Source organism: Grus americana, chromosome 2 (assembly GCF_028858705.1).
Source record: "Grus americana isolate bGruAme1 chromosome 2, bGruAme1.mat, whole genome shotgun sequence".
Classification (NCBI taxonomy): Eukaryota; Metazoa; Chordata; class Aves; order Gruiformes; family Gruidae; genus Grus; species Grus americana.
The window spans coordinates 78,849,220-78,875,180 of NC_072853.1; the positions used below are offsets into that span (position 1 = coordinate 78,849,220).

At 38.6% G+C, this 25,961-nt stretch overlaps 1 protein-coding gene across 18 annotated transcripts in view; it reads right to left on the minus strand.

Annotated features, from left to right (window-relative positions):
* Positions 1–25,961, minus strand: part of SEMA5A (semaphorin 5A) — a 356,558-nt gene that overhangs the window by 182,814 nt on the left and 147,783 nt on the right. For all 18 annotated transcript variants that reach the window (XM_054816286.1, XM_054816279.1, XM_054816269.1 and 15 more), the window contains one exon: positions 25,476–25,521. In XM_054816286.1, coding sequence (XP_054672261.1) covers positions 25,476–25,521 — 46 coding nt within the window. The remainder of the gene's footprint in view (positions 1–25,475; positions 25,522–25,961) is intronic.

Consider the following 25,961-nt stretch of genomic DNA (forward strand, 5'->3'; position numbering starts at 1 on the left):
CTGGAGCAAAGGGAACAATCAAATAGATACAGAGAAAGACTAAGGTTATGATTAGAAGTGATACATAAATAAATGCCTTTTTACTGGTTTTAGCCTTAACTCTGCTTTGCAAGTTTAGGAATAGGGTTAAACAAACATTTTACTTTAGAGATGTTTCTGAATAGCTTGGGTCATCTTATTAGTCTTCCATTCAAGATAAAGGCATACATAATACCAAACACGGGTGGGATTTCTCTCTGTCCCAAAGAGCAAACGTGAGTGGTTGGTCACTCTGATTCCAGTAAGAGATGCCATGCCTGTCACTGAGAGAAAGCCTCAAGGGGAGAGACTCACAAGGAAGCTCAAAGAGACACACAGCACAATTTTGTCCTGTGGTTATAACACTGCTTGGGACAAGCATACTGGTTTTATAACGTAAGTAGGTCTTCCCCATTTTCTTTCTTTAACAACATTACCCCAAATCACATTATGTGGCATTGTTAATAATGTCAATGTAAACTGAGACAATTAAAATAACATGAAATTGGATGAATGACTACTTGCCCAAATAAATATCAAAGAAAACAGTACATGGCTTCAGCTTTAAACTTAAGTATCTCAGTTGGAAAAACTACACCTGATGAGTTTTTCCCACATGAATAGGCACAAACATAAATAAAAAACCCCTATCTTTACTACTCTGCTGATGAGTAGCTCTGCACATCTGATACAGTGATACAATATTGAAGTGCTCTGTCCAAGTCTCACGAGTACTGTTTTTTACTGCAATAGTTCCAGACTTCCAGCTAAGATGCTCAAAAAGCAGTCCCAATTTTGAAATAAAGGCATGTTATTCAGATTTAGTTTAGTCATAAACTATGTAACATGGCATTTTGGTTTTGAATTTTTTATTTGTTTCGGGTTTTTTGATGGTGGCTTTTGGCATCAGGACACTTGCTTAAGCCAAGTTACTATTTGCTTTCCATTTGAGATGTTGTGATACTGAAAGTCAGGATACAGAATTTACGAGAGAAACATGCTGCTGTGATGAAGTCACTGTTTCTCACAAGGATCACACAGGACTGAGTTTGTTATCAGGCCGAAGTCTGCCAGGCAGGTCCTTGAAACAGAAGTAGTAGGGCTGAACTGAGGTTAGTGGCAGCCAGAGCTCCACTCAGCTTCCTAGGCACAGGACAAAGATCCACGTAGCTTCAAGTTCTGCCAATAAAAATGACAGAGGAGCTTGCCAAGGACCAGCTGCAACTGTTTTTTTAATCATAAAACTATTTTCCTAGGTGTCTATCCAGCTTCTGTGTTAGCCATTCAACATAAAATATTGAGGCATAGTGTAATTTTGAACAACAGACAGGACCTTACCTTACAGTTAGTGTATGAAAATACAATTTGAATAGCCTGAGAGACACTGTTTAAACATTGCGGCATGGGGAGCAGATGGGAATCCATCCCAAAAATGCAGGAGAGTGGGTGGAAATTAAATACCTATTTTGAAAATGTGTGCTATCTGCATACAGTGACTTTACCCACTGATTTTCCTTTAACACTTTCAAAACCATGATTTCAGACATTGCTCCTCAGTTCTGTATTTATAAAATCCCATACTATCAATATATTTTTCATTAGCGTAATGGGCACATGGTATTTTGAGAACCTCCAGATTCAGGCAGCTCCATAGCATACAACTCACCTGATGAGAAGTGCCATCCATGGTACAAAAAAAACCTACTTAGTTTAACAATGAGATTTGGGACACTCACATTACAGCCCTGTGTGGATATCAGCACCTCATTGCAAAACTGCCCAACATTATCAACTTACTAAGAGAGGCTTTTCCTCTACTGAGCCTATGAGCTTTATTTGGAGTTGGTTTTGCTTTCTGATTTTTTTAATTTCCTTATCCCTTTTCTACATGCTTGTCCCTAAATTGGAGAGACATGGATTCGATGGATGGACCACTTGGTGGATAAAGAATTGGCTGAATGGTCGCACTCAAAGAGTTGCGGTCAACAGCTCAATGTCCAAGTGGAGACCAGTGATGAGTGGCGTTCCTCAGGGGTTGGTACTGGGACCGGCACTGTTCAACATCTTTGTCGGCGACATGGACAGTGGGATCAAGTGCACTCTCAGCAAGTTTGCTGATGACATCTCGACCCCAAGAAAGTTGGAGAGGGACTGTTCATAAGGGCATGGAGTGATAGGACAAGCACTAATGGTCTTAATCTTAAGGAGGGGAGACTTAGATTAGACATTAGTACGAAATTCTTTATTATGAGGGTAGTGAGACACTGGAACAGGTTGCCCAGAGAAGTTGTGGATGCTCCCTCCCTGGAAGTGTTCAAGGCCAGGTTGGATGGGGCTTTGCGTAACCTGGTCTAGTGGAGGGGGTCCCTGCCCATGGCAGGGGGGTTGGAACTAGGTGATCTTTAGGTCACTTCCAACCCAAACCGTTCCATGATACATTATTGGGAGAGCAAGATAGCTCAACATAATTAAATTCTGAAACTTCCAAGGTAATTTACCAACCTCAGTTTGAAGGAAGACAAGAAGAAAAAAAGAGATTTATGAACTTGCAGAACAGGTTTTCAACCAAAGTTACTAGCTATTGTAGTATGATTTAGTTACTAGCTATTTTAGTATGATTTTTCAGTGCAGCTACATCCTGAGACATAGATTATACAAAACGGCAGAGGAAAAAATGCCTTCAAGGAGATAACGGTTCAAGAGGAAAAGTGATACTAGGGGTTTGGAATCTTAAAAGTAAAGAAAAAACAATTCCATTTATTCTTCCTCAAGCTCTAAACTGTCCAAGCCTTTGGCCTTTTCAGGCTGTGCTGTAATCTCTAGCAGCAGCACTTGAAAAGAGCAACTGAATGGCAGGGGAGTACTGCTGTACTACTACTTCCCAAGCTGATGTACCCATCCCTACCAGTTGCAGATCACAAATTCAGATTTTTTTTAAATTGCATTTTAAAAGTGTAAGTGTTCTTAAGATGTTTTGGATTCTTCATGGGGTTTTGTTTTGTTGGTTTTCTTTAACAACAGGTACAGTCACAACCACTGTATTTTTGCATACTACCCATATATAAATCACAGCTCTCTCCTCTTCTGCTTTTCGATAAATAGAAACAGACAAAAAGGATTAGTAAAAGCAAATAACAGGTGGTGGTTTTGGTTTTGGTTTGGTTTTATGCGAATGAGTTCATGTCTAGTTGGTGATTTGAAGAGTGGGTTCCCCTCTCCATTCCCAGTTCCACGCTGGGATGAGAGTGCTGTGGTTCCATGACCCCTTCAGGCAATCCCAGTGAGTCCTTTCAGTGCTCCCCTTCACTTCAAACTTACCTTGCTCCTGACCACAAATTCCTGCCTCCTCCTCTGTGCCATCACATTTGCATGGTCCTACAGTGAGCTGGTTACGTCAACTAAAATAGCCTAAAAACACTCACCTTTTCCTTACAGACCAGAAGCGTGAGACCAGTGAGTGGGAGAGGAAGGCAGTACTCAGCCACAAAGAGAGGATGGAGAGGAACACTGCCATCCCCAATTAAATCAGATCGCATTGTCAACCTGAGCAGCCTGGCCACTTGAGGATCTGTCAGACTGGCACTATCATCATTCTCATCACCCATGAGGAGGTTTTTTTACTTATTCTTTTGAAAACTTTTGGTAGTCCTTTAAAGAAAGTTTTTAGGCCTGAGGAAACTGAGGCTCAGACACTCAAAATTAGGAAACTACTGTTTGGATGGATGCAGCCTCAACTTGCAGATAAGAGGGACAGAGATAAAGAGTAGCCACCACAACGTATCCTTTCTCCCTGCCAGTCTTCACAGCAAATTTACCCCTGAGCAAGCAGACTCTGTATTTAAGTATTTAAATTGACTTCAGAAAAAAGACATCATGCCTCGCAACTCCTACTGCATGGAACAGAGACGAACTAAGTACTCAGCATATTGAGTGCTACTTCTTCAATGCCTAATAATGGATTTAGGATTCTATGAATCTGAAAATGCCAAATGATAAGGCAAAGACATCCAAAATAAGGCTGTTTTTTATATGTCTCTCTGGCAGCAGAGTAGCCAGACTTCTTGATGTGGCAGATGTAAAGCCTCTTTTGACATAAATGTGAATTCTCCCCAAGTCAGGATTAAATGCTCAAACCTTCAGTATCATAGAATCACAGAAGGGTAGGGGTTGGAAGGGACCTCTGGAGATCACCTAGTCCAACCCCCCTGCTAAAGCAGGATCACCTAGAGCAGGTTGCACAGGATCATGTCCAGGCGAGTTTTGAATATCTCCAGAGAAGGTGACTCCGCAACCTCTCTGGGCAGCCTGTTCCGGTGCTCGGTCACCCTCAGAGTATAGAAGTTTTTCTTCATGTTCAGACAGAACTTCCTGTGTTCCCATTTGTGCCCGTTGCCCCTTGTCCTGTCACTGGGCACCACTGAAGAGAGTCTGGCCTCATCCTCTTGACATCTGCCCTTTAGATATTTATAAGTATTGATCAGATCCCCTCTCAGTCTTCTCTTCTGACCCAGCTCCCTCAGCCTTTCCTCACAAGAGAGATGCTCCAGTCCCCTAATCATCCTCGTAGCCCTCCGCTGGAATCTCTCCAGTAGTTCCCTGTCTGTCTTGAACTGGGGAGCCCAGAACCGGACAGAGAACTTCAGATGTGGCCTCACCAGGGCAGAGGAGAGGGGGAGGATAACCTCCCTCGACCTGCTGGACACACTCTTCTTAATGCACCCCAGGATAACGTTGGCCTTCTTGGCCACGAGGGCACACTGCTGGCTCATGGAGAGCTTGTTGTCCACCAGGACTTCCAGGTCCTTCTCCACAGAGCTGCTTCCCAGCAGGTCAACCCCTAACCTGTACTGGTTATTCCTCTCCAGGTGCAGGGCCCTACACTTTCCTTTGTTGAACTTCATACGGTTCCTCTCTGCCCAATTCTCTGGTCTGTTCAGGTCTCACTGAATGGCAGCACAGTCTTCTGGTGTGTCGGCCACTCCTCCCAGTTTTGTATCATCAGTGAATTTGCTGAGGGTACACTCTGTCCCCTTGTCCAGGTCCTTGATGAATATGTTGAATAAGACCAGACCCAGTACTAACCCTTGGGGCACACCACTAGCTACAGGACTCCAACTAGATTCTGTGCCATTTATCACAGCCCTCTGAGCTCTGCTATTCAGCCAGTTCTCAACCCACCTCACTGTCCACTAAAGTGACCTACACTTCCCAAGCTTGCCTATGAGGATGTTATGGGAGACGGTGTCAAAAGCCTTGCTGAAGTCAAAGTAGATAACATCCACTGCTTTCCACTCATCCACCCAGCCAGTCATGCCATCATAGAAGGCTATCAGATTGGTCAAACATGATTGCCCGTGGTGAATTCATGTTGACCACTCCTGACAACCTTCTCTTCCTCCACATGCTTGGTGTATCATTGAAGACTGAAGTTTGTGAAAAAGATAAGTACACTTTTATGTTCTCAAGTTAACCTTTCATATGTTGCAAATTATTTTAATGAACAGTGGAAAGAAGGGAAGGCAGTGGCATGTGGCAAGCTCCTACAAGGCTACCCAGCTGTTGAATAAAAAGTTTAACATTTGAATACTGTCATCACCATTCCTCTAATCTTTACCATCCACACTGTCAGGGTATTATAGGTTTCAAATAGGAGAACAGAGAATTTGTCTCTAGACTTTAACTAACATTCAGGGAGCCATAAATTCCCCATTTATTGAACTTAAAAAGGTATATGGGATATAATATTTTGTGATTCAAACCTTCAGAATTTAAACTCAAAACCAAGCTGTCTGAACACTGTATCCTAAAGACCTTGTTATAACAGGTGCAGCTGATAATGCAGGTTGATCTATTCTTATGCTATCATTCCATAAAATAAATGGTCTAGAACCTGAGCAGACAGATTTCATAAGCAACCTTGAAACTATAATGAGTGCCCCTCTACAGCCATCCTGCACACACGGAAAGTCGAGCAAGTGAGAAGGACAGACATATAGCAAATATAGCATCATATAAATCTATGGATATCTGTGGAAAGTTTGCTAATATTAATATACACAGCAGAACACTCATTATACTCATTTTATAATTCTTGTTAGGATTTGGACTTAGTGCTCTGACTGTGAAGTCGTCCTCTCACCAATGGTTTCAACTTCTCCACACTGTCAAAAACTCGAAAGATCTTACTGTAATGTAAGAAGTGAAACATTCACCTCAGGTATATGGAAACACTGGATATTCTTAAACCAAAGAAAGAGGGTTTCTTGAATGGAATTTTCTTTAACATTAGAAATGGTGAACATCAAACAGAATTAATCTTGAACTACATAGAACAATTCTAGAAATATAGGTAGATAAATATTGCCTATGTTGATTTCTTTGCTGCTAAGTTTACATGTAAATCTGTGCTGAGAAGCCTTACCAGATTACTATCATTATTTAAGGTGGCTTTTTTGTAAAAACAGGTTTTAAATGTCAAGTTTGTGAGGTTTTTTTGTTTTTAAATTGCTAGACTTAATTACTGAATTACAATGTAAAATCAGGCATATGTATTGCATACAAGTTTTGTACTTTCCCCCTCTAATTCCCTATTTCCTCTACAAGCAGAAATTAGGCAAAGGTTCCCAAATTTAATGCGGTTTCTGGTATCTACCATTCCACCTTCTGCTTGGAGTCCTTGCCACTTATGCATGCTATAGTTTCACAATGAATTTACAGTAGGTACAGGCATATAAGGAGTTTACAATAAGACAAATTTTTCCATGGTGTATGAACTTCTGACATTGTCACCTTGTCAATACAATCATTACTTAATTAACTCTCTTCTCCATCCTCATCACGCTTGCATTTTCCTCTATCCTAATACTAAGGACACAACCCAGACTGTCATTAAATAACGCCAATAAGGATTTTTCAATATGCATATCGGAAAGTTCTGTAAACAGACCAAAATTGTCTTTTCACAACTTGTTTTTAACATAACTAAGTCAGTAAAAAGCTATAGTCCTGCTCACATTTGATGTAGTTCTTTCATAGTAGTTTCTGGCCAACTACTTTTAACGCAACCTGTCTGCTCTCCTCTTCCTTAACGGTTTTTAACACTTTCCTCTTTCATGTGTAAAATACATTTGCTGCTCTGCTCTGGTGCATGTTATGACATTTGTTCATAACAACATGACTCTTTGTCTCTTCAAGAAATAAGTCCTATCACAGAGTCTTCTCTACAACCAGTACAGTAAGGAGTACATAAGCTTCTTCTCAGTATTACATTTTCCCTCTTCTATTTAAGAGTTAAACTTCTGAGATCTCTGTTTGTCTCCTAAGCCCAGAACATATGTCCTCTGTGCTTGCTTGAAGTCCTATATTTAGTCAGAGTTTAAAATGGCAAGACTAGAGCTGGACGAATAACTCAGTCTTACAATATAAGAACATGTTGACACCAAGAATCATTCTGGACAGAACTTCAAGAAGAGAGATTGTAGCATTTTTTAAAATTATTTTTAGTAATATCAATAAGTATTATTATTATTATTTTAAGTTTGAGGAGGCAGGAAAGCAATATTGTTAAAATTCCTTGTATAAGACTACATTAAAATCAACCATGATATTCAAAAAGGCCTGTACTGGCAAGAGTGATAAGCATTCCAGAAATGGCATTAGCGGTCTCATACTTTCTACCTAGAAAAAGTAATAACTTACACTAGATACAGAATTTGTACAGACAGTAAACATTTAGGCTGCTACTGACATGTGTGGAGGATGCTCCCATATGAACAATGTTACATGCCTTCTCTTCTGAAAGGTAATAGCTATCCCTGGGGACAGCTGAAAAGCTTCCGTTTGTATAAGTATTGATCCTCAAGTCCTGTAAAACAATGCTAAAAGCCTCTTGAAAGAAGTAAAAGTGTCAAAAATTTCTTCTAGTCATTAGGTAGATACTAAAGCATGTCAAGACATAACTAGCTATGCCTATTAAAAGCAGCAACCTATGCCCAGCATTAATCTGTTCATAAATCAATTGCTCGTGTGTATTCAGATCCTTGTCTGTTCTCCAAAACTAATATGTTTTCATTCTTCTTACACCAGACAGTCCTGCAGACTTGACACCACCATGAAAGGGCAACCTCAGCTCTGCTTTCTCTTTGTCCAACAACAGGGTTATTAATCAGATTTCCATTCAATCAGCTCATTTTTATAAGCTATTTGCAAGATTCTCTGAGTATTACCAAGTATGCAATTCAAACTAACAGACTGTTGGTACTAGCAATAAGGCACCGGAAGGGAAGACTATATCCTAGATGGAGTCTGTAAGGGTGGCATTTTTGCTTGCATAATGCATACGTGGGAGAAAAACAGGCACGCATTGCCACTGTCTGAGTTATTTCTTCAAGGAGAAGCTTATTTTTGTAATCCAATTGCCCTAGTAGCAATGACAGCAATAGCAGCAGAACTTATATGAGGAACCAAACAGTCTCCCTGTGAGGGCCTGGCTTTCCAATGTCCTGAAGAATTAAACACTCTTCAAGATCTCAGGCACATCGCAGCCATCTCTGCTAATCAAGCAGATGACAAAGACAAAAAAAGTCAATCTCCTTCTCTAAAACTTGCTGTAGGAATCTATAATAGTCCATTTACTTTCAAGATAAGAAAAAGCAGATCTAGATGCTCCTTTTTTTTGCTGTGACTTATACCAAACATGGTCTGACTGCTCTGAAGCCTATGTGCCAGAATTTGCCTTTGTCCTCCTCTTCTGAAAACGAAACAGGAGGGAAAACAAATTCTAGCAGGAAAAAGGACTCACAACCAATATTCCCATGGCCATCATAACAGTGCATTAACATCAGAATCAGTAATTACAGTATTTTTAAACTTCCACACAGTAATTACATTGTCTGTTCAACAGGCATTTTAAAGCAATGTCTATACCACAACAGGTGAGAGAAAAGATATCTCAACACACTTCAATTAACACAAACATCTGCTACTCCTGTCCCATGACATTAGGAAGTCTGTTGCATGGTCTGCGTAGAAGTCCATGCTTCTACAGCTACTGCTGCCATCAATCCACACGCTGACCGGATTAAAACACCTCAGGTATGCCACATAATGTGGACAACCACTACAGCACTTCTGGAAAGGTCTATGCTGTACTGTGAGGGTAGCACAGCAGCATTATTCAAGCCCACCCACCCATTCATGTATCAATTATTCAAAATAGACATAAACTAAATGACAGACCCGGAGTTACAAAATTCAGCTATTTCACATGAAAGTTAGCATAACAAACTCTAGCCAGTGCTAACAGCACCCCAGAAGCATGCCGCAGTCACATCTGAGAAGTCCTGCAGGCTTCCCCTCCCTTAAAGCCATGATTTTATACCACACAAATACATTAAATCTGGCCAGGACTTTTCCAACAATAGTAACAAAGATGTTCATGGAAAGTGTTGATTTGACACCAAAAATTAAAAATACAAAAATCTACCCATCACCACTGTTCCCAAAGTTTCACCACAACTTTACTAGAAAAGCTTCTTTGAGTTTGAATTAAATATCTGCAAAAATGAGAAAAACCAGAGAGTCTTCCGAATCCTACTGTTTAGGAAACTCAATTAAGCGACAGAAGATACAGGTCCAAACCCATGCTGTGAATCAGATGACAAATAAAGACATGAGCCAGTCTCTTACACTCAAAGGCAGTATGCTAGCTGTTAGACTATTAACTCTATTTCACTTTCCAGCTCTCACTTGCCTCTTTGAGATGTTCCACTTCACATTGACAATCAAAAACATTTATCAGGGATATGACAAACTACCTCTGAATGAGACAGAAAAGTAGTTAAGCTCTTCTAATATTCCAATCCATTATATATTTTCACTGGCCAGCTCGATCCTGTTCTATCTCAGAAGCATTGCCATTTCTGGGAATGAGACTGTTTGATACAGTGCGGTCTTCCAATTAATTTCTCTTCATTTTCCTTTATTTTAGTTACATTTTGCTATTGAATAGTGGCCCCAAAATAGGTTCCAATTTAGACCCCAACTTCTAAAAATGGGGTTTGATACCTGTCTGCTACATCTTACCCTGCAAAAGAAGCGCAGGTAAGCTTATCTGCTGCACTAAGTTTATTATACATGAGAAAATCCAGTTTTTTTCCTACAGGAAGAGCAATCTGGGAATCACTTGATTCAGATGCTCTTTGTTTCAGTTTGCCCTTTCCTACTTCTGGTACTAAAGGTATTTTTATTTAAGTACTCCATTTCACTGTCTGTAACAGTCTTGTATCATTTGAGAGGCCAGCTACAGGTAACAGAGTGATTGTCTTGGGCTGTGTGATCCCAGATGCAAGGTACAACGTGCCAATTTAGGAGTTCTAAATAACTTCAGACAGTCTCTGGGCTTTGCTCAGCTCTCAGCAGACTATCTTTCAGCCAGGAAACTTGAATGACTGCACCAGGATCTGCACAGCCATTTGCAGATCTTTGTAGAGATGTGCATCTGGAGAGTCTCAACCACCTGTTCTGTAAGAATTTTGGCTGAAAATTATGCATATCAGCCTGGTAAACACAGCGTTAGCCTTTCTCCTTCAGTCTGTTCATCATACGCTTTCACTGCCTCCAACCTGCTCCAGCACTCCATGAGCCTTCTCTGCCACGGTGCTTGGGTGGGTTTTGTCTCTCGCATTTTTTTCACGTTGGCTGGCTTACAGAGATACTCCAGTTTTGTAACTGTTTTGTGGCCATTTTTAAAGGGCTGCTTTTCATGCAATGTATTCAGCCAGACCAGATGTTCTTCTTGAAGAAACTACTGGTTTTAATCCTCTTTTCTCCTCAGACTTCATCTTCCAGAATTCCATTTTCTGGGCTACACTGACTAAAGCTCTTTCATCTATTTGACTCTGATTTGCTACATAAACCAGACTGAATTTGTGCATTGTTTGGAAAAAGTTACCTCCAGCTTTCTAGTATTTTTCCTTCAGCTGGCCATTTAGAAGCATCAGGGAGTTTATGCATGGCTGGTTCTCCCAGCAAGGACTCCAAGATCCTTTCTGTTATGTTCTGCACTGCAAATATACCTGCTGTTCTGGGAAAGTCTGGTAAATATTACTTCTTCACAGATAAAAAAACCAAATAATACATTTTTACTTACTTGAAGTAAACAAGGAACTTTTCCTTCTATGATCTCCTTGACTCCATCTGCAAGGTGCATTTGCCCTAGTATGACTCTGTTCTCAGGCTAAAAGATGCATTTTCTTTCCCAATATACAAGGCTGATTAGCAGAGACAGGCCTTCCATAGCACCACACTGTCCACAAGTTTTGTACGTTGCATCAACTCTAAAACGCATTTACAGTGCCTCAGTCTGATCAGATTCATTCACAGTAATTCATTCTTTTCCTCCATTCCATCCTGTCTAGTTATTCACTGCAGCTTACAAAACCTAGTGAGAATGTTCCTTCTAGAAACCAGCTTTTCATCACGCTACCCATTATTGGATCACAGCTGTTAACGAAGTTTTGGCAAATTTGGTGACGACGAGACAAATATTTGTTCAATATTTGCCTGGATCAATTTATCATTCCTTATTCCTTTATGTTAATGTGCACCTACATGAAATGCAATCATACAATGAATAACTTAATATGTTTTAGACGTAATTTTATAGAAATAAAATTCCAATTAAAAATGAAAGCAGCTCTTCCTTTTGTGCGTCATAGCTGGGTGTGGAACAGAAAAATCAATGAAACTACAAATTTTAGTAAAATAATATTCTTGGTTTACAAAGCAAGCCTCCTTTTGTAGATTATTTGGACATGATTTTTCATGCATCAGTTCCCAAGTTTCAACTTTCTTTCTCAGCCTCCTTTACTGAATAGCTGGAGTATTAAAAGAGTGTATAATCTGAATATAACTTAGAGAAACATGACAGCAGTTGGGTCTTATCTGATTAATTTCTTTTAAAATAATGTTCTTATTGCCCTTCCCATCCCTCACCAGATTCAACTCCATAGGTGCCTTGGATTTCACCATCCACCCCGGCCTGCTTGGACAGTGTCTCTATATTCCTCCTGGGTCACCTGTCCCAGCTTCCACCATTTGCATGCTTCCTTTTTACGGCTTGAGTTTAGTTGGGAGCTCCTTGTGCATCCGTGCAGGTCTCCTGATGCCTTCGCTTCACTTCCTGTTCACCAGTATGGACCATATTATGTAAAAAAAAGGCAGTTTATAGAGGAACATACACATTAGCATGTGAAATTCTGCTTTCAGCTTTTATTTCTCAAAGCATATGCAGGGTTGAGTACTACTCATACAGCTTTATTTTCTCATGCTGAGTAGCACAATAATCTACAAGTAACACTACTGACAGCCGTGTGAGAAAAGGCTGTGGAATCATGCCTAGAGCAGTCTTCATAATATATGATGACATATTTTTGATCTTCTATGAACTTTCAGCATTATTGTTTCTTCAGATCCATCCTGTCATATTATAAAAGCTTCATTAATAAATCCTAGACTAATTCAAATAAGAAAAAAATCCATTGCAAAAGGTTTTCTGTGTTTTGAGAGCATAAAACTTAATTCAGATTTTTTTTTTCTCTTTTTTGTTAATTGCCCAGGTATTCAGACAAAACAGTATGCAAAATTATACTGGAATAACAAAAATAACCATGTATCTAGGAGTCAGAAAGAGTTTCACTGAGGAAGTTTTCATCTCACTGTGCACTTGCAGCCCAGAAAGCCAATTGTATCCCAGGCTGCATCAAAAGAAGCATGACCAGCAGGATGAGGGAAGTGATGCTCCCCCTCTACTCAGCTCTTGTGAGACTTCACCTGGAGTACTGTGCCCAGCTCTGGGGTCCCCAACATAAGAAGGACATGGAGATATTGGAGTCAGTCCAGAGGAGAGCCACAAAGGTGATCAGAGGGCTGGAGCACCTCTCCTGTGAGGACAGGCTGAGAGAGTTGGGGTTGTTCAGCCTGGAGAAGAGAAGGCTCCGGGGAGACCTTCTAGCAGCCTTCCAGTACCTGAAGGGGCCTACAGGAAAGGTGGAGAGGGACTGTTCATCAGGGAGTGTAGTGACAGGATGAGGGGTAATGGCTTTAAGCTGAAGGAAAGTAGATTTAGATTAGATATTAGGAAGAAATTCTTCACTGTGAGGGTGGTGAGGCACTGGAACAGGTTGCCCAGAGAAGCTGTGGCTGCCCCATCCCTGGAAGTGTTCAAGGCCAGGTTGGATGGGGCTTTGGGCAACCTGGTCTAGTGGAGGGTGTCCCTGCCCATGGCAGGGGGGTTGGAACTAGGTGATCTTTGAGGTCCCTTCCAACCCAGGCCATTCTGTGATCTCATCAATGGAAATTAAAATGTGTGCAAAAGTCTGACCAGTCATGCAGACAAGCCTCTGCAGTTCCACTTCCCACAAATTTTCTCCCCTCATTAGATCTTGTTTTCATCTCACAGTAATAGGGCAGGGAAAAAAAAGTAAAGAACAGTTTGACCTTTCATCATTTCAGCTCCCTGAGATGAGCGTGAAGAGGCACAGAACCATTGGCCAGAACTGTCACAATATCTAGACAAAGACTCAGAGTTTGTGGGCCTAAGGCTATATAACCCTTACAAACAGGATTTCCACTGACAGGTATCCTAAAAGCAATGGGACATACAAACACTGGGCAGCTACTACATTTCCCACTCAATGTGGCTTTAGAATGAATGCATTCTCTCATTCATACTTAAATGTAATTAACAGAAACCGATGTGAAGTGCAAGTACCAGACACAGCATTTATTTCCAAATGCTCAATTTAAAATCTCCAGACGCAATAAAAATATAATAGCATAAATTCGTATTTTTTCCAAAACAGTGGAAAAGAGTGATTTAATTCCTCCCCACACACACACCAAATGAGAAATATTTACTAGCAAATCAATTTATATCCAAGATGATTTTGAGACTCTGAAAAATCATACTCAGCTTTGGTTTCATTTAGAGACTAAAGCATTAAGGAACTGAATTATATACCACATAAAAATGGGCAATGCCACAATGAAATTGTATTTAACTAATAATTAACAGAAATTTGTTTTTCTTCTGTCCCAGTTACTGATTATTCCTAGAATTGATTTCCATAATGTTGCTTCATCCTGGGTACTCACATAAATATGGAATTCTGAGATTTTCTCAGGTCTTTCATTTGCCTTTTAATAAACCTAACTGAATCAGTCAATTTAAAACCTAAACCAAAACACAAACAGTTTTGGGACTGACTATTTCTGATTATTACAGTAGTAAGTGTACCCTAGAAAAAAGACTAATAGGTTTTCATCAAGGAAGTAGTTTTCAAAATTGAATATATACAGAACTGCAGGTATGAGTATTAACCTCTAATCAAACTCCTTTTGTATTAATTCATTTGCTTTCTTTGATCCATATTCTTGTTATTACTTATGTCAAGCTCAATTACCATTAATATCTCAAGTTATATGAATGTGTCCAAGTACAGACACTACAGTTTCTATCTTCCCATAACTTTGAAGTGATCTGTTGTTTTTATTTTGCTATTTTGTTCGTTTGGAAAATCAGTATAGCAACTACCATCACATCATAGAATTATTTTACAGATTTAGAGAAGAAAATAAGTAGTTTTCCAGGCACTAGAGCAAACATGTGAAATCCAGAAGTACTGACTAGAGAAGCTAGTATTGAAATCAGAAGAAAAAAAAAGTAAAAAAGGAAAAAAGGAAAAAACCCCAAACATATAGCAAATAAACCTATAACAAGGCTCATTCTGTAATAGGCCAGCCCACATTCAGTCAGCAATGAAACCTTGCTTAAGAATGCACAATAGTGGTCAAGCAGTCTTCAACTTCGTACTGCTATTTCAGTTTCGAAACCATGACAGAAAGAGCTTCACATACATTTTAGATGCAACTTACTCACAACGGAAGCCTGTCACGTACGGGTGATGTAGAAAAGAATTCCTATTGTCAAATTCCATTCAGGTGCCTAACTCAAAAAAGGGGTGGTATCTATGGTTCCCTGTGCTCTCAGCATTCCTCCTCAGCAGGATTAGACAGCTCAGAAGGCAGGTGTCGGTGGATCCTGTGCTGGCCACAGGCACTGGAGAGAGACCCTAAACACCTAACCTCAGACTCCGAGTGCCATTCTGGGGGCAGATGCCTAAAAATACTGTGATGGGGTAGGCAGGTCTAGAGCTCACAGACCAAGTGTAATTCCCAAGTGCTCATGATATTGAATTGCCCTCCAAAGGCCATAATCTTGCCCATAAAGCAATTAAGAGAAATAGCATAGCTGTTTATGATGTTGGTACATTACTTAAATAGATCATGTTTTCAGTTTGCCTGTTCTAAATAAATCCAAAATAACAGCTGAACCAAAAATTTTATATAGAAATTTCATATATATGTCTAACACTGGATATTTCAAAGCACATCTAGTTTTCAATTTTAATAAGTAAAATTATTTCCATATTTTGACATGATTTATCACTCCCAGACTTGACAACAGAAGCATCATATTGTGGTACCATCTGGGATGGCTAAAACAATGTATGCCAAAACAGAAGAGAACGTCTACTAAAAACAGGGGAGGGAAAAGGAAGTAGAAAAATAAGAATAGGTAAAATGAAGGCAAAAGGTGTCCCAAAAGATTGGATAAGCCTATCAGAATAAAACTTGAAACAGCTGTAGTCCTCTATTTTCAATTCAGACCAGGACCAGCTTCCTATGCTGTGACTAAGCAGTGTCTCTCTCAAACATTTATGAACAATGATCCACATCTTACATCGGGCTCAGTAGTGTTGACCAGGCAAGTAACACACTGGAAGTGGCACAGACCCTTCCTTTGTGCCCTGAACCATTTAGGAGAGCAGGACCCTGCCTCCTACGCACCCTTGCATGGGCTCCTCACCCACAAGTGTTCTTGTTGCAGGTTCCTCTGATCTTTCCTTTTCCTTAGGTTATAGCAACAAGCGTGCATGTTTCTCATCCTTAGTATGGCTGCTTTGTTTCCTTGAATATTTCAGAATCCTGCTTTTCCTTAATCGCAGTAGCAAAACACTAGTCTCCTGACCTTGAAAAATTTTCCACCTCTTCCCTAGGGATGGTTGAAGGGAGCGGAATTTTTTTGCCTTATGGAAACAGCCAGTTCTTCCCACAGTTCAGTAGCTGGGTGCATACTTCAACAGCGCTGTGTCTAAGGCTCCTCAGAGCTCGCTGTCAAGATGTGTATCTAAAAGTTTTCTGCCTAGTGGCAAGGGGACATGAGGCAGCTCCACCATTTTCTCTTATTCTCAGTTTAAATATTGGGGTTTTTTTCATTTTCTCATGTTTGTGAACATGTAAACTTGAGTGACACCTTAGGAAAAGACGTTTTCACAATTACTTTCAGTGCACGTAATGCAGCCTGATTAACCACCATACATACTAGGAAAAATTATTAGAAAGGCATAAATTATACCACTATAAAATCCACATCAGCTGTTTCATGAATATCTGCTGTAAAATGTACGCACACACCTTTTGATATTACTTCTATTTCCCATGAGAACAAATACACTCATATTAAATATTCAGGTGATCCAGGCTTCCCCTTTATCTTAGAAACAAAACAAAAATGTTTAATATCTAAAGAAAAGAGGAGCTTTACTCCAATGGAAGTGAACAATTTTAGTATCTATTTTTCTTTTTTATTGTGAAACCAGAACAGGAAATTACTGTAAACACACAAGAAATGCAGCCTAACTAGCAGAGGTAAGAAAGAAAAAATAGAAATAAAAAAACTAAGCTTCTCTAGCTAAATGGATTTGTTCAGACTCATTTGTCTAGAAATACACTTGCACTTGTATTTCAGTACTGGCACAAAACAATGACAGACACAGCAAATAAATGAAAAACGACAACGTCTCTGCCTGGCTTTCTTTTTCTTCTCTGTCCTCCATATCCCAAAATACTGACAAGCCAAAGCAGCAGCAAAGCCCTGCCAATTTGCCAATATTCTTTTGCTTCACTTAATCTCTTTCTAAATTTACGTGACAAATTTCAGCTGTACTGAAAGGTAGGCGAATACAAATTCCGGAGACTAGAACCTCCCAATTGTGTAGAGGCCAAGTGTAATGAATAACAGGCAGAGATGAGCAGGAGAGGAGTCATACATCCAATTGGCCACCTCATATGCTCAGCACATAGTTTTGCAATGGGGGTCTGTATATGAACTCAGAACACCACACACAAAAAACCCTCAAACAAATAGATAATACAATATATGTAACTACACCTATGTAGGTGAAAAATCCCATGCATGGAAAGAATATTCAGAATGAAAAGTGAATCACTGCTTTGGCCAAAAATGACCAAAGATGGTTTCAGAATAGTAGCCATCTTCTGCATTCACATGTAGGTGAATCTATGAACACCAGCTGTTTCAGTAGCAACATTTTTTTTCAACAGAAATGGAGCACTGCCTGCCGGTAGTTGATTTCCCCACAAATACACCACAGAGCGAAGATCGAGATTTGTGTAATCTAACATGTTTTATCTAGCTTGAGGAAGCTCCTTTCAGCTGCATATAAAAGAGGTCATTTGGGTAAAGATCAGACATGTGAAATTACACCCTGCTAGCCGAATTCATCCTTTTCTAGTTTCAATCAAGTTATAAGTTTGGTCAGAAATGACTGTTCTGTGATCAGAAAACAATATAATGAAAATACTGATGTTATCACAGAAAAAGAACTGGAATGGACCTAAAAGCAGCCACCAAGTCCATCTCTACCTACCACAAAGGATTAGCTCTGGCTTCACAAATACTTCTTAACTCTTCTTTAAATTCCCAATTGTCTAATTTAATTATGTGTGGACTTGCTATATAATAAAATCCAACAGTCTGCCATCAGAAAGGTATCAACAGGAGGAAGAGTTATTGAAGTGGCATTACGATACACAGATGTACTACAATTTGTCTTTTTTTTTTTTTTTTAAACTCTGCTCTCAGCACCACCTTATACAAAAGTTAACTGTTCAAATACATCCTCAAGTTTTGCTCATCCCTGGCAACCAAGTAGAAGTTTGCACCTGCTCTATCACCTTTTAGTCACACTGCAACTTGCTCACCTCAGTCTCCTTTGGAAAAGTATTATGAGCACTAGTTGCTCCTTCATCTTCCAAGCTTTCGAGGAACTTCAAACAGCATCAAAAGTAATACTAACTTATCTGCTCTGCTTATCCATTTTTCATTTTCATGTCCCAGACACAAACAGGAAGGGCTCAAGCAGAAATCATGTTTTGGTGGCTGATGCTTCCTTTGCATAAAGAAGGGGAAAAAACATCTGTAATAGGGAGTAATACTCTTTATTCCCCTCACCCTTAAGTAGATGCCAGGCATAGAAGAACCCAACAGAGGATTTTTTTAATTTGCTTTTTTTGTTTTTTCCCCACTTAGGGACCCAAATTGAATGTTAAATTTCAGTCTACTTTGCATTTCAATATTGCCAACTCATGGCTGTCACAGGTTAAGGACATCATTAGGTTAGTTCCCTTATGCCTTCAAGTGTGAAATTAGAGAAAGTTTTGCTTGCATCTCCTTTTCTGCACAGTTATCTTCACCCCAAAATAAAATGTTGATTCATTAGGTTTCTTTCATGTATGTCATAAATTAGAAATCTATTACATAACTAGTGACTGTAAGTAGCATACAGTACAGAAAATAAATGGACTGAAATACGGTGAATGAAAGTTTTAGAAAAACGTATCAAGCTGCCTTTTAAGGGGTTCTATTTATTTTGCAACTCAACAAATTAAGGAGATTAAAAGTTTAAAGCTTAGCTTCCTTACCTTTATCTCTGAAGTTGTTGATTACAAATGAGAGTTTTTAATATAACCATAAATTAACGATTTGATTCTACATGATGACTTCTTACAAGCTTTCATTTTTTTCATAGCAAAGTGAACTAGGGCACTGGCCTAAAAATAAACTGTAAGGAGAGTCTGAGTGATGTGTGCTTCTACTGGAACACCATTCTCTCTAGATTAGGACAAATACCACCTTGGCCAAAATGCAAACTAAGGTTATGAAAGCCTCTCACAAAAGACAAAATATGATCACAGTTTATAAAACTAACAAGAAGCAATTGTTATTTTGAAAGTGAGATTGCAATGCTGGTAAATATTTGATTCTTTAAAAAAAATATCAAGTATTGTTAAAAAATCGTATTCTGTATTACAGTTAAGGTAAAAATTTATAAAAATGTTTCAGGTTATACATATTAATTTATTTGTAAAAATCCTCAATCATGAAGTTAGGTTCCCCCTTTGTTTAACCTAGATAAACACAAAGTAGACATTCAAAGTATATTACCATTTACTCATTATTTAACCTACCATCTAGCCATTAATGACTCACATAAAAGTGAACTATCATACGTAACAGGTATTTCAGACACTCTTGACACATGTAAACACCAGCAAGAATACCCTTTGGTAAAACTCATTCTCCAAAGTAGCTCCTTTTCCTGACAACTCATATATCCAGACTTGCCTTTACTTCCTTGAATGCCTCGTTAATGGGTGCATATATTTATATACACACACACATATATCTAGATTTATATCATCTATAAAGCCCCAAAACCTCGAGATTCCAAAACTGAAAGTTGAATAAAACACATGAAAAAGAACCTCCAACCTTCTTCGTCTGCTGTCCTGGGTTTGGCTGAGATAGAGTTAATGTTGTGACTAGCAGCTAGTATAGTGCTGTGTGTTGGATTTAGGATGAGAATATCATTGATAACACACTGCTGGTTTTAGTTGTTGCCAAACAGTCAAGGACTTCTCAGATTCTCATACTGGCAGGGGCTGCCCAAGAAGCTGGGAGGGGACACAGCCAAGACTGCTTACCCAAACTGGCCAAAGGGATATTCCATACCATATGACATCATGCTCAGTATATAACTGGGGAGTTGGCTGGGAGGCGGTTCAGCTTGGGAGCTAGCTGAGCATTGGTTCCAGGTGGTGAGCAATTGTGCTGTATATCACCTGTTTTGTATATTCTTTATTATTATTATTATCATCATCACCATCACCAACTTCCTTTTCTGTCCTATTAAACTGTCTTTATCTCAACCCATGAGTTTTACCTTTTTTTTTCTTTTCAATTCTCTCCCCCATCCCAAAGCAGGGCGGGGGAAGGGAGAGGATGAGCAAACAGCTGTGTGGTTGTTCTACCTGCCTGCCAGGTTACACCACAATGCCTCCATAAAGAATTTAATTTGAATCTTGCAGTAAACTAGGGGCTAAAATTGCCTTTAAAAATGGACTTTGAGGTATGTGTATTTCTAACTTAAAGATGTGCAGATTCAACATGAGAGTAAAATCTCGGAAAAATTATGTAATAACAGGAGCAGGTGGAATAGGGTCATATGCAACCCTCTGGGCATTTCAAATTGAGAATAGGCTTCATAGATGGGAGATTCAGATGAGAAAGGCAAACTCAAGCATGTGCCCTATAAATGCCTTCACGACCTGAGTTTGTAAAGAAGTTCATCTTGTGGAGGAAGCAAAGATGCATATGTTCTATCAGGTTTGTAAAAAGCTTATACATGCTGGCTTGTAAAAATGTTTATGGCAATTGTTTTATAAACACTTTTACAAGCCAGCATGTATTAGCTTTTCACTCTTTACAGATACATCATCAAACTTGTCATGTAGGTAGACAAAAACAAATGTTTGAATTTAGAATCCCTCCTTTCAAAGAATTTGGAAAAAAAAAAAAAAGGGTGAAAAATAGACACTTGTTAGAGCCATCCTTTACATTATATCAAAGCCCCACTATTAATCCTGACATTGGCTAGGGATCTTTTTCAAAAACATTTTTGAAAACAAACCTATTCACTTAAACACTGCTCTTTAGATTTCTGCTTTTATATTTTAAGGAATATAAGAGAGTTTTCAGGAAAACCAGCCTTCATCTTGGCCAATGCTTTTATGGATTATTCTACTATTACTTGAAGTGAGCTATAATAAAGCAAAACTCGTAAAATAAAACCATGCAGAGTCAGGCCTTCTATGTCTCTGAGCCTACTATAGCGCAGTGAGAGGTACAAAATATTTGTCCTTCTACAACCACAGCCCAATGAGTGCTTCTTTCCTAATCCACTCTGGACGCATTGTTCCAACAGTCAGCTTTGAACAATTTGATTCTTAGGCTTCTCCGGCAAGAGCTTAAAAGGCTTTCACTCGTTTTAGTCTTCTTTATTCTACTACACAAAGGAAATTGCTGAGACACATCAAATACTGGTTTGCTACAGACGTTATCATATGAAACTTGCTTACTCAAACAACAGGCTTTTCCTATAAAGTACAGAGCACAAACCATGACATGTGGGATGACAACTTTGATGCACACACAATGGGCAAGGATGTCTCACTGCATAGCCCTAGCTCATGTTTAGATACACATCCTGTCTGATGCAAGCTAGTAGCACTCTAACCCTCACTTTTACAAGGGATTAACTTTCTCTAAACTGATGGAAACAGTATCCTTTTAATACATAAATCTCCATTCTGCATTTCTTTTGTGAGAACTTGCATTTCAAATGGCCGTCTGGTTTTGTGGTTAGTTGTTGGTTTTTTTCAAGAAAGGTTATCTTGTGTTTCAAAACTATTTTCCAGATATACACTTGTAGAAAACAGGGCATACACATATTTTGGCCCAAAGTAATTTCTGCAAAATTTTCTTTATTCCTTTTTAGAGAGCTTTCCTATTACAAAACAATACCTGATAATATTGCTATGTTTGATAATATTCCAAAATAATACTTTATTTATAAAATGTCTATCTTTTTTAAAAAATGTGAAAATTTGTAAACAAAAGATTTGCAAAGATGCTTTTGTTATAACTAAATGATTCTTACTGTTCCAGTTTGTTACATGTAATGTGAAGCCTTTTATTTTCATAATAGCAGTATGTGGACAAACTAATGATACATTCCACCAGACAATTAAGCATGACAGACGAGGAAACTTGGTTATACAAAAATCACTGAAGTGTATCAACAGTCAAGATTAAGTTTAGGCATTCCTTTTATTTTCCAGATAGAAATGTACTATAAGAAAGATTAAATTGATGAATCAAGCTAAAAAAAAATTTTTTAAAAAAAAATCAATGTAAAGAAAAGAAACAGTTATAAAAGTCTAACTGAAAACTGTAGAAAAGGAGGATGCAAATTGCAACAATCATCATTGCTTCTATGCTGGAAGTACCTGCTGTGCATGAGGAAGAGTCAGCAATTTTCCTCCTGCTTTAGACACACAATAGCAAAGATAGAGCTTGAGCAATTTTCTAAAACAATTGAACAACAGGTGTATAGGTTGTCTTGTTTCTAGTTCTTTCATATTATTAAGCTACACTGAAAGCTTCTTACAGCTAGCACTTCACCGTGCACCTTTTCTTCCAGATGCAAAAACATAATTTATAAGCTTGTGAAACATCTGCATGTTTTTACGAAGGCTGGTTCATGCAAAGAAATCAAAGTGAACAATATAAATAGAAGAATTAAACTGTTTTTTTACATTATTATTATGACAACAATTGCATGAAAAAAACACGCTAAAAGAAAAGTTCTTCAGTCCGTAAATGAAGCGTCAAAGTGTTCAATCCCTTGGCAAACAAATGTTAACTAGCACATACAGTATTAACCAGTTAAACTACAGTATGCTTTATTTCTCCTGTGAAATTCCATCATTCTGTTTTGCAAGGATTTCATATAACTTACTTTGCTTCTCCTTTTATTCCTACCTCCCTCAATCATAATAGAGTTTCAGGTTTGAAAGATCCAGAGCTTCAAAATACTGTAAGTTTTAATTGCTACATTGATAAACTTTATATCCTCTGACTCTATTCAAAATATTTCTTTCATCACATGTGAATGAGAGAAACTTCACATGCCCTACAGTTTCAGGAATCAAAGTTTACTTCAATTATACCTGAGGTAATCCTATACAACATGTTGGGATGATTGGGGTCACAGTTAGGATTCTATCGATCCAACAAAACTTACCTGAAAGGTCTGTAAATCTCGGTGAATCATTTGGTAAATACACTCTTCATGGGTTTCAGGCTGGTAGCCGGTAAGTTTGAATTCCAAGTTTCCACAGGAATGGTTACTCTCTCTTTCATTACTAAAGCTTTCATACTTCCCAGCGTGAGAGAGAGACTGTCTTCGTGTCTTAACAGTTCCCAATAAAGGCTGAGAAAGGTTGTGGATCTTTAAGGCTGAAGACTTGTAAAAAGAGTTCACACAAGTAACCACCAGTAAGGGCAGCAGCGCTGACCACTGTTCCTGCCCTGAGGGACCAGGAGGGTCTAAATGGGTTCTCGAGAACTCTCCCAAACCTACTTTTATGACCAGAAGATCACTGACTACCTTCACACTTTCATACAGATTACAAGATGATCTGAGTGTGTTGTGTAATGAGTTTGAGAGTCCTAAACAATGCACCTTACATCCTGGCTTACTTGCATCAACACAAAGGCTTCAGCCACCTCACAGCTGATTTGGAGCTGCCATAACTGGCACATCCAAGGAAGCACGCCTTTTGGATAAGGGGTGTCCTGGGGCACTCGAACAGAACAGAAGGAAAGCAGAGAGGAAGAAGAGGAAGAGAAGATCTGTGAGGGACAAATATGAAGAAGTTGTAGCAGTAGGCTTGAAAATAAGGGGGAAAAAACCTTGAATACCTGGAGTAGGGGTGGTAAAGATATGCTGGTGAAAGAAAAAAAAAATTACATACTTTGGTTTTGGTTTAGAAATACAATCTCCCTAAATGGTTGTGGAAAAAGGTTTGAAGATACAGAGGCAAAACAGTGGTGGTACAGCATTGAAGACAGAATAAGTAAATTGATCAAAAGTCAGCTTGAGAAGACTGACTGTTTAAAGGTTTCTGCACATTCATAAGACCAAAACCTAGTAACCTAGTGTAACATCAACAGTATGATTTCTGTCCTCATTTAATATTTTTTTGCTGATTAGGGTGAGAGAGTGTTTGAGTCAGTCAGCACAATTATAAACCTCTGTAATCTACAAATTTCTCCCTCATTAGTGAATTCAGCCTACTGATACTTATGCTAACAGAGGAAAACTGTGAACTTCAATCTATGAATTAACAGAATAAACTACAACAGCACCATCAGACACCTCTAAGCACAGCCTCTCAAGAAGAATCTTCAGGACTTAACCTAAATTATTTGCCAGGATACTGAGTACGTCACATAAGGCGAAAGTAGACAGTCTGAATTCTGGATGTTAAAAGTACTTGGTGTGTCACAGCCTTAAGCAGTAGCAACAAAATCAAACACTTATCAATACTGCAGTTTTGGATCGTTATAAGCAAACTTCAGATCTTGTTTCTAGTAGTCTGGGAAGATAAGGAAGTCTGCAAGCCTAATTAAAGCATACGCAAGGTGTTCTATAAATCACAAGGACAGACTTACCTGAACGCACTTTACTTTTCCATATTCAATTGTATAGTACTACTTCATGAAATAATAGGCACAGTACTGATTCTAGTTAATTTTAAATTGCACAAATGAAAAGACGATAAAAAACTATGCATGGCTATTTCATTGTGATTTTCTATTTCCATACCTTAGCAAGTTAGCCAACTTAATTAAATTTACTAAAACAACTTTTACAGCCAAGAACACAAGAATGATGAAAGTTAGAAATGATGCCAAGGTTAAAAATAATGAAAGAGAATACCAACAAAACCTAAGCAAGGAACACCACTCAGAAGACTGAGGGAAGATGAGACTTGCTGGTATATGGAAGTCAGATGATGTTCAGAGTAAAATACATTGATCAGGGATTCTCACATTTCCATGAAGCCTAGCTGCCTCTAAAAAGCTTTCCTTCACCTTCCAAGCTCTAACAAGTTTTAAACAATCAATAGCTGCCTAATATACAAAATGAGATTGTGATACCTGTGTTCACACTGTATTTCTTCCTTGAAAATTTGCTAGTTTATTTGCCTAATTTAACTTTAGCAAGTATGAATGATTTTTTTTTTTAATTTATCACTATTTTAAAAATATCTTTTCTCTATAATAACAATAAATTCTGAATATGGAAGCTGCACAATAATAAGTTGGAACTTTTTCTAAGAGAACGTGATCCTTCTTCCCAGCCTTCTTTTTTTTATAGATACACTCAAACAAAATCAGAGCAGCAGAGAGTAAGGTAACATCAGGTCTGTATGGCCTGGGACAAAGGCTAATCTGGAATTAAAATGGATAATATGACTTATATAATATGAGGCCGCAAAGAGGAAAAACACAGATGCATATTTATCTATAGTTATGAAGCTTATGAATATCTTGAATATCTGCTTTAAAACATCTGCTTACCTACATCATGCAGAGGAACTAAGAAAACAAACATAAAACATACCTGTATTAGAGAGAGATCCTCAAGCTGCAACCTGAAGAGGTAGTTTCTGGGATTAAAAAAAAAAAATAGTAGATAAAAATTGTTACTAGTGTTTAAGTAAAAAAATGTTACTAGTGTTTAAATAAAAACATAATGAATATAAAAGACAGGAAAATATTAAGGAGTGACTGATAGCCAGGACTCTCAATTTTTTCAGGGACTGTCTTAACATACAGTCCTTTGGGCTAAGGACTAAGGCAATTTCTAAAACAGATTTTCAGCTTGAAGGGCTGGATGCATATGAATAAAGTAGATATTTATACTGCGTACATGTACATCTGCGTCATTGCTCCAATCTTACTTTAGAATCAATGGGAAGAAATACTGAGTACTTTGGCAAATTCGTGCGACCAGTGTTAGAAGTCTAAATGAGAATAAGAGGACAGGCAGATTCAAGCCGTCCGTTCCTCTCCACAATGATGGAAATCTTATGCAATTAGCTCAACC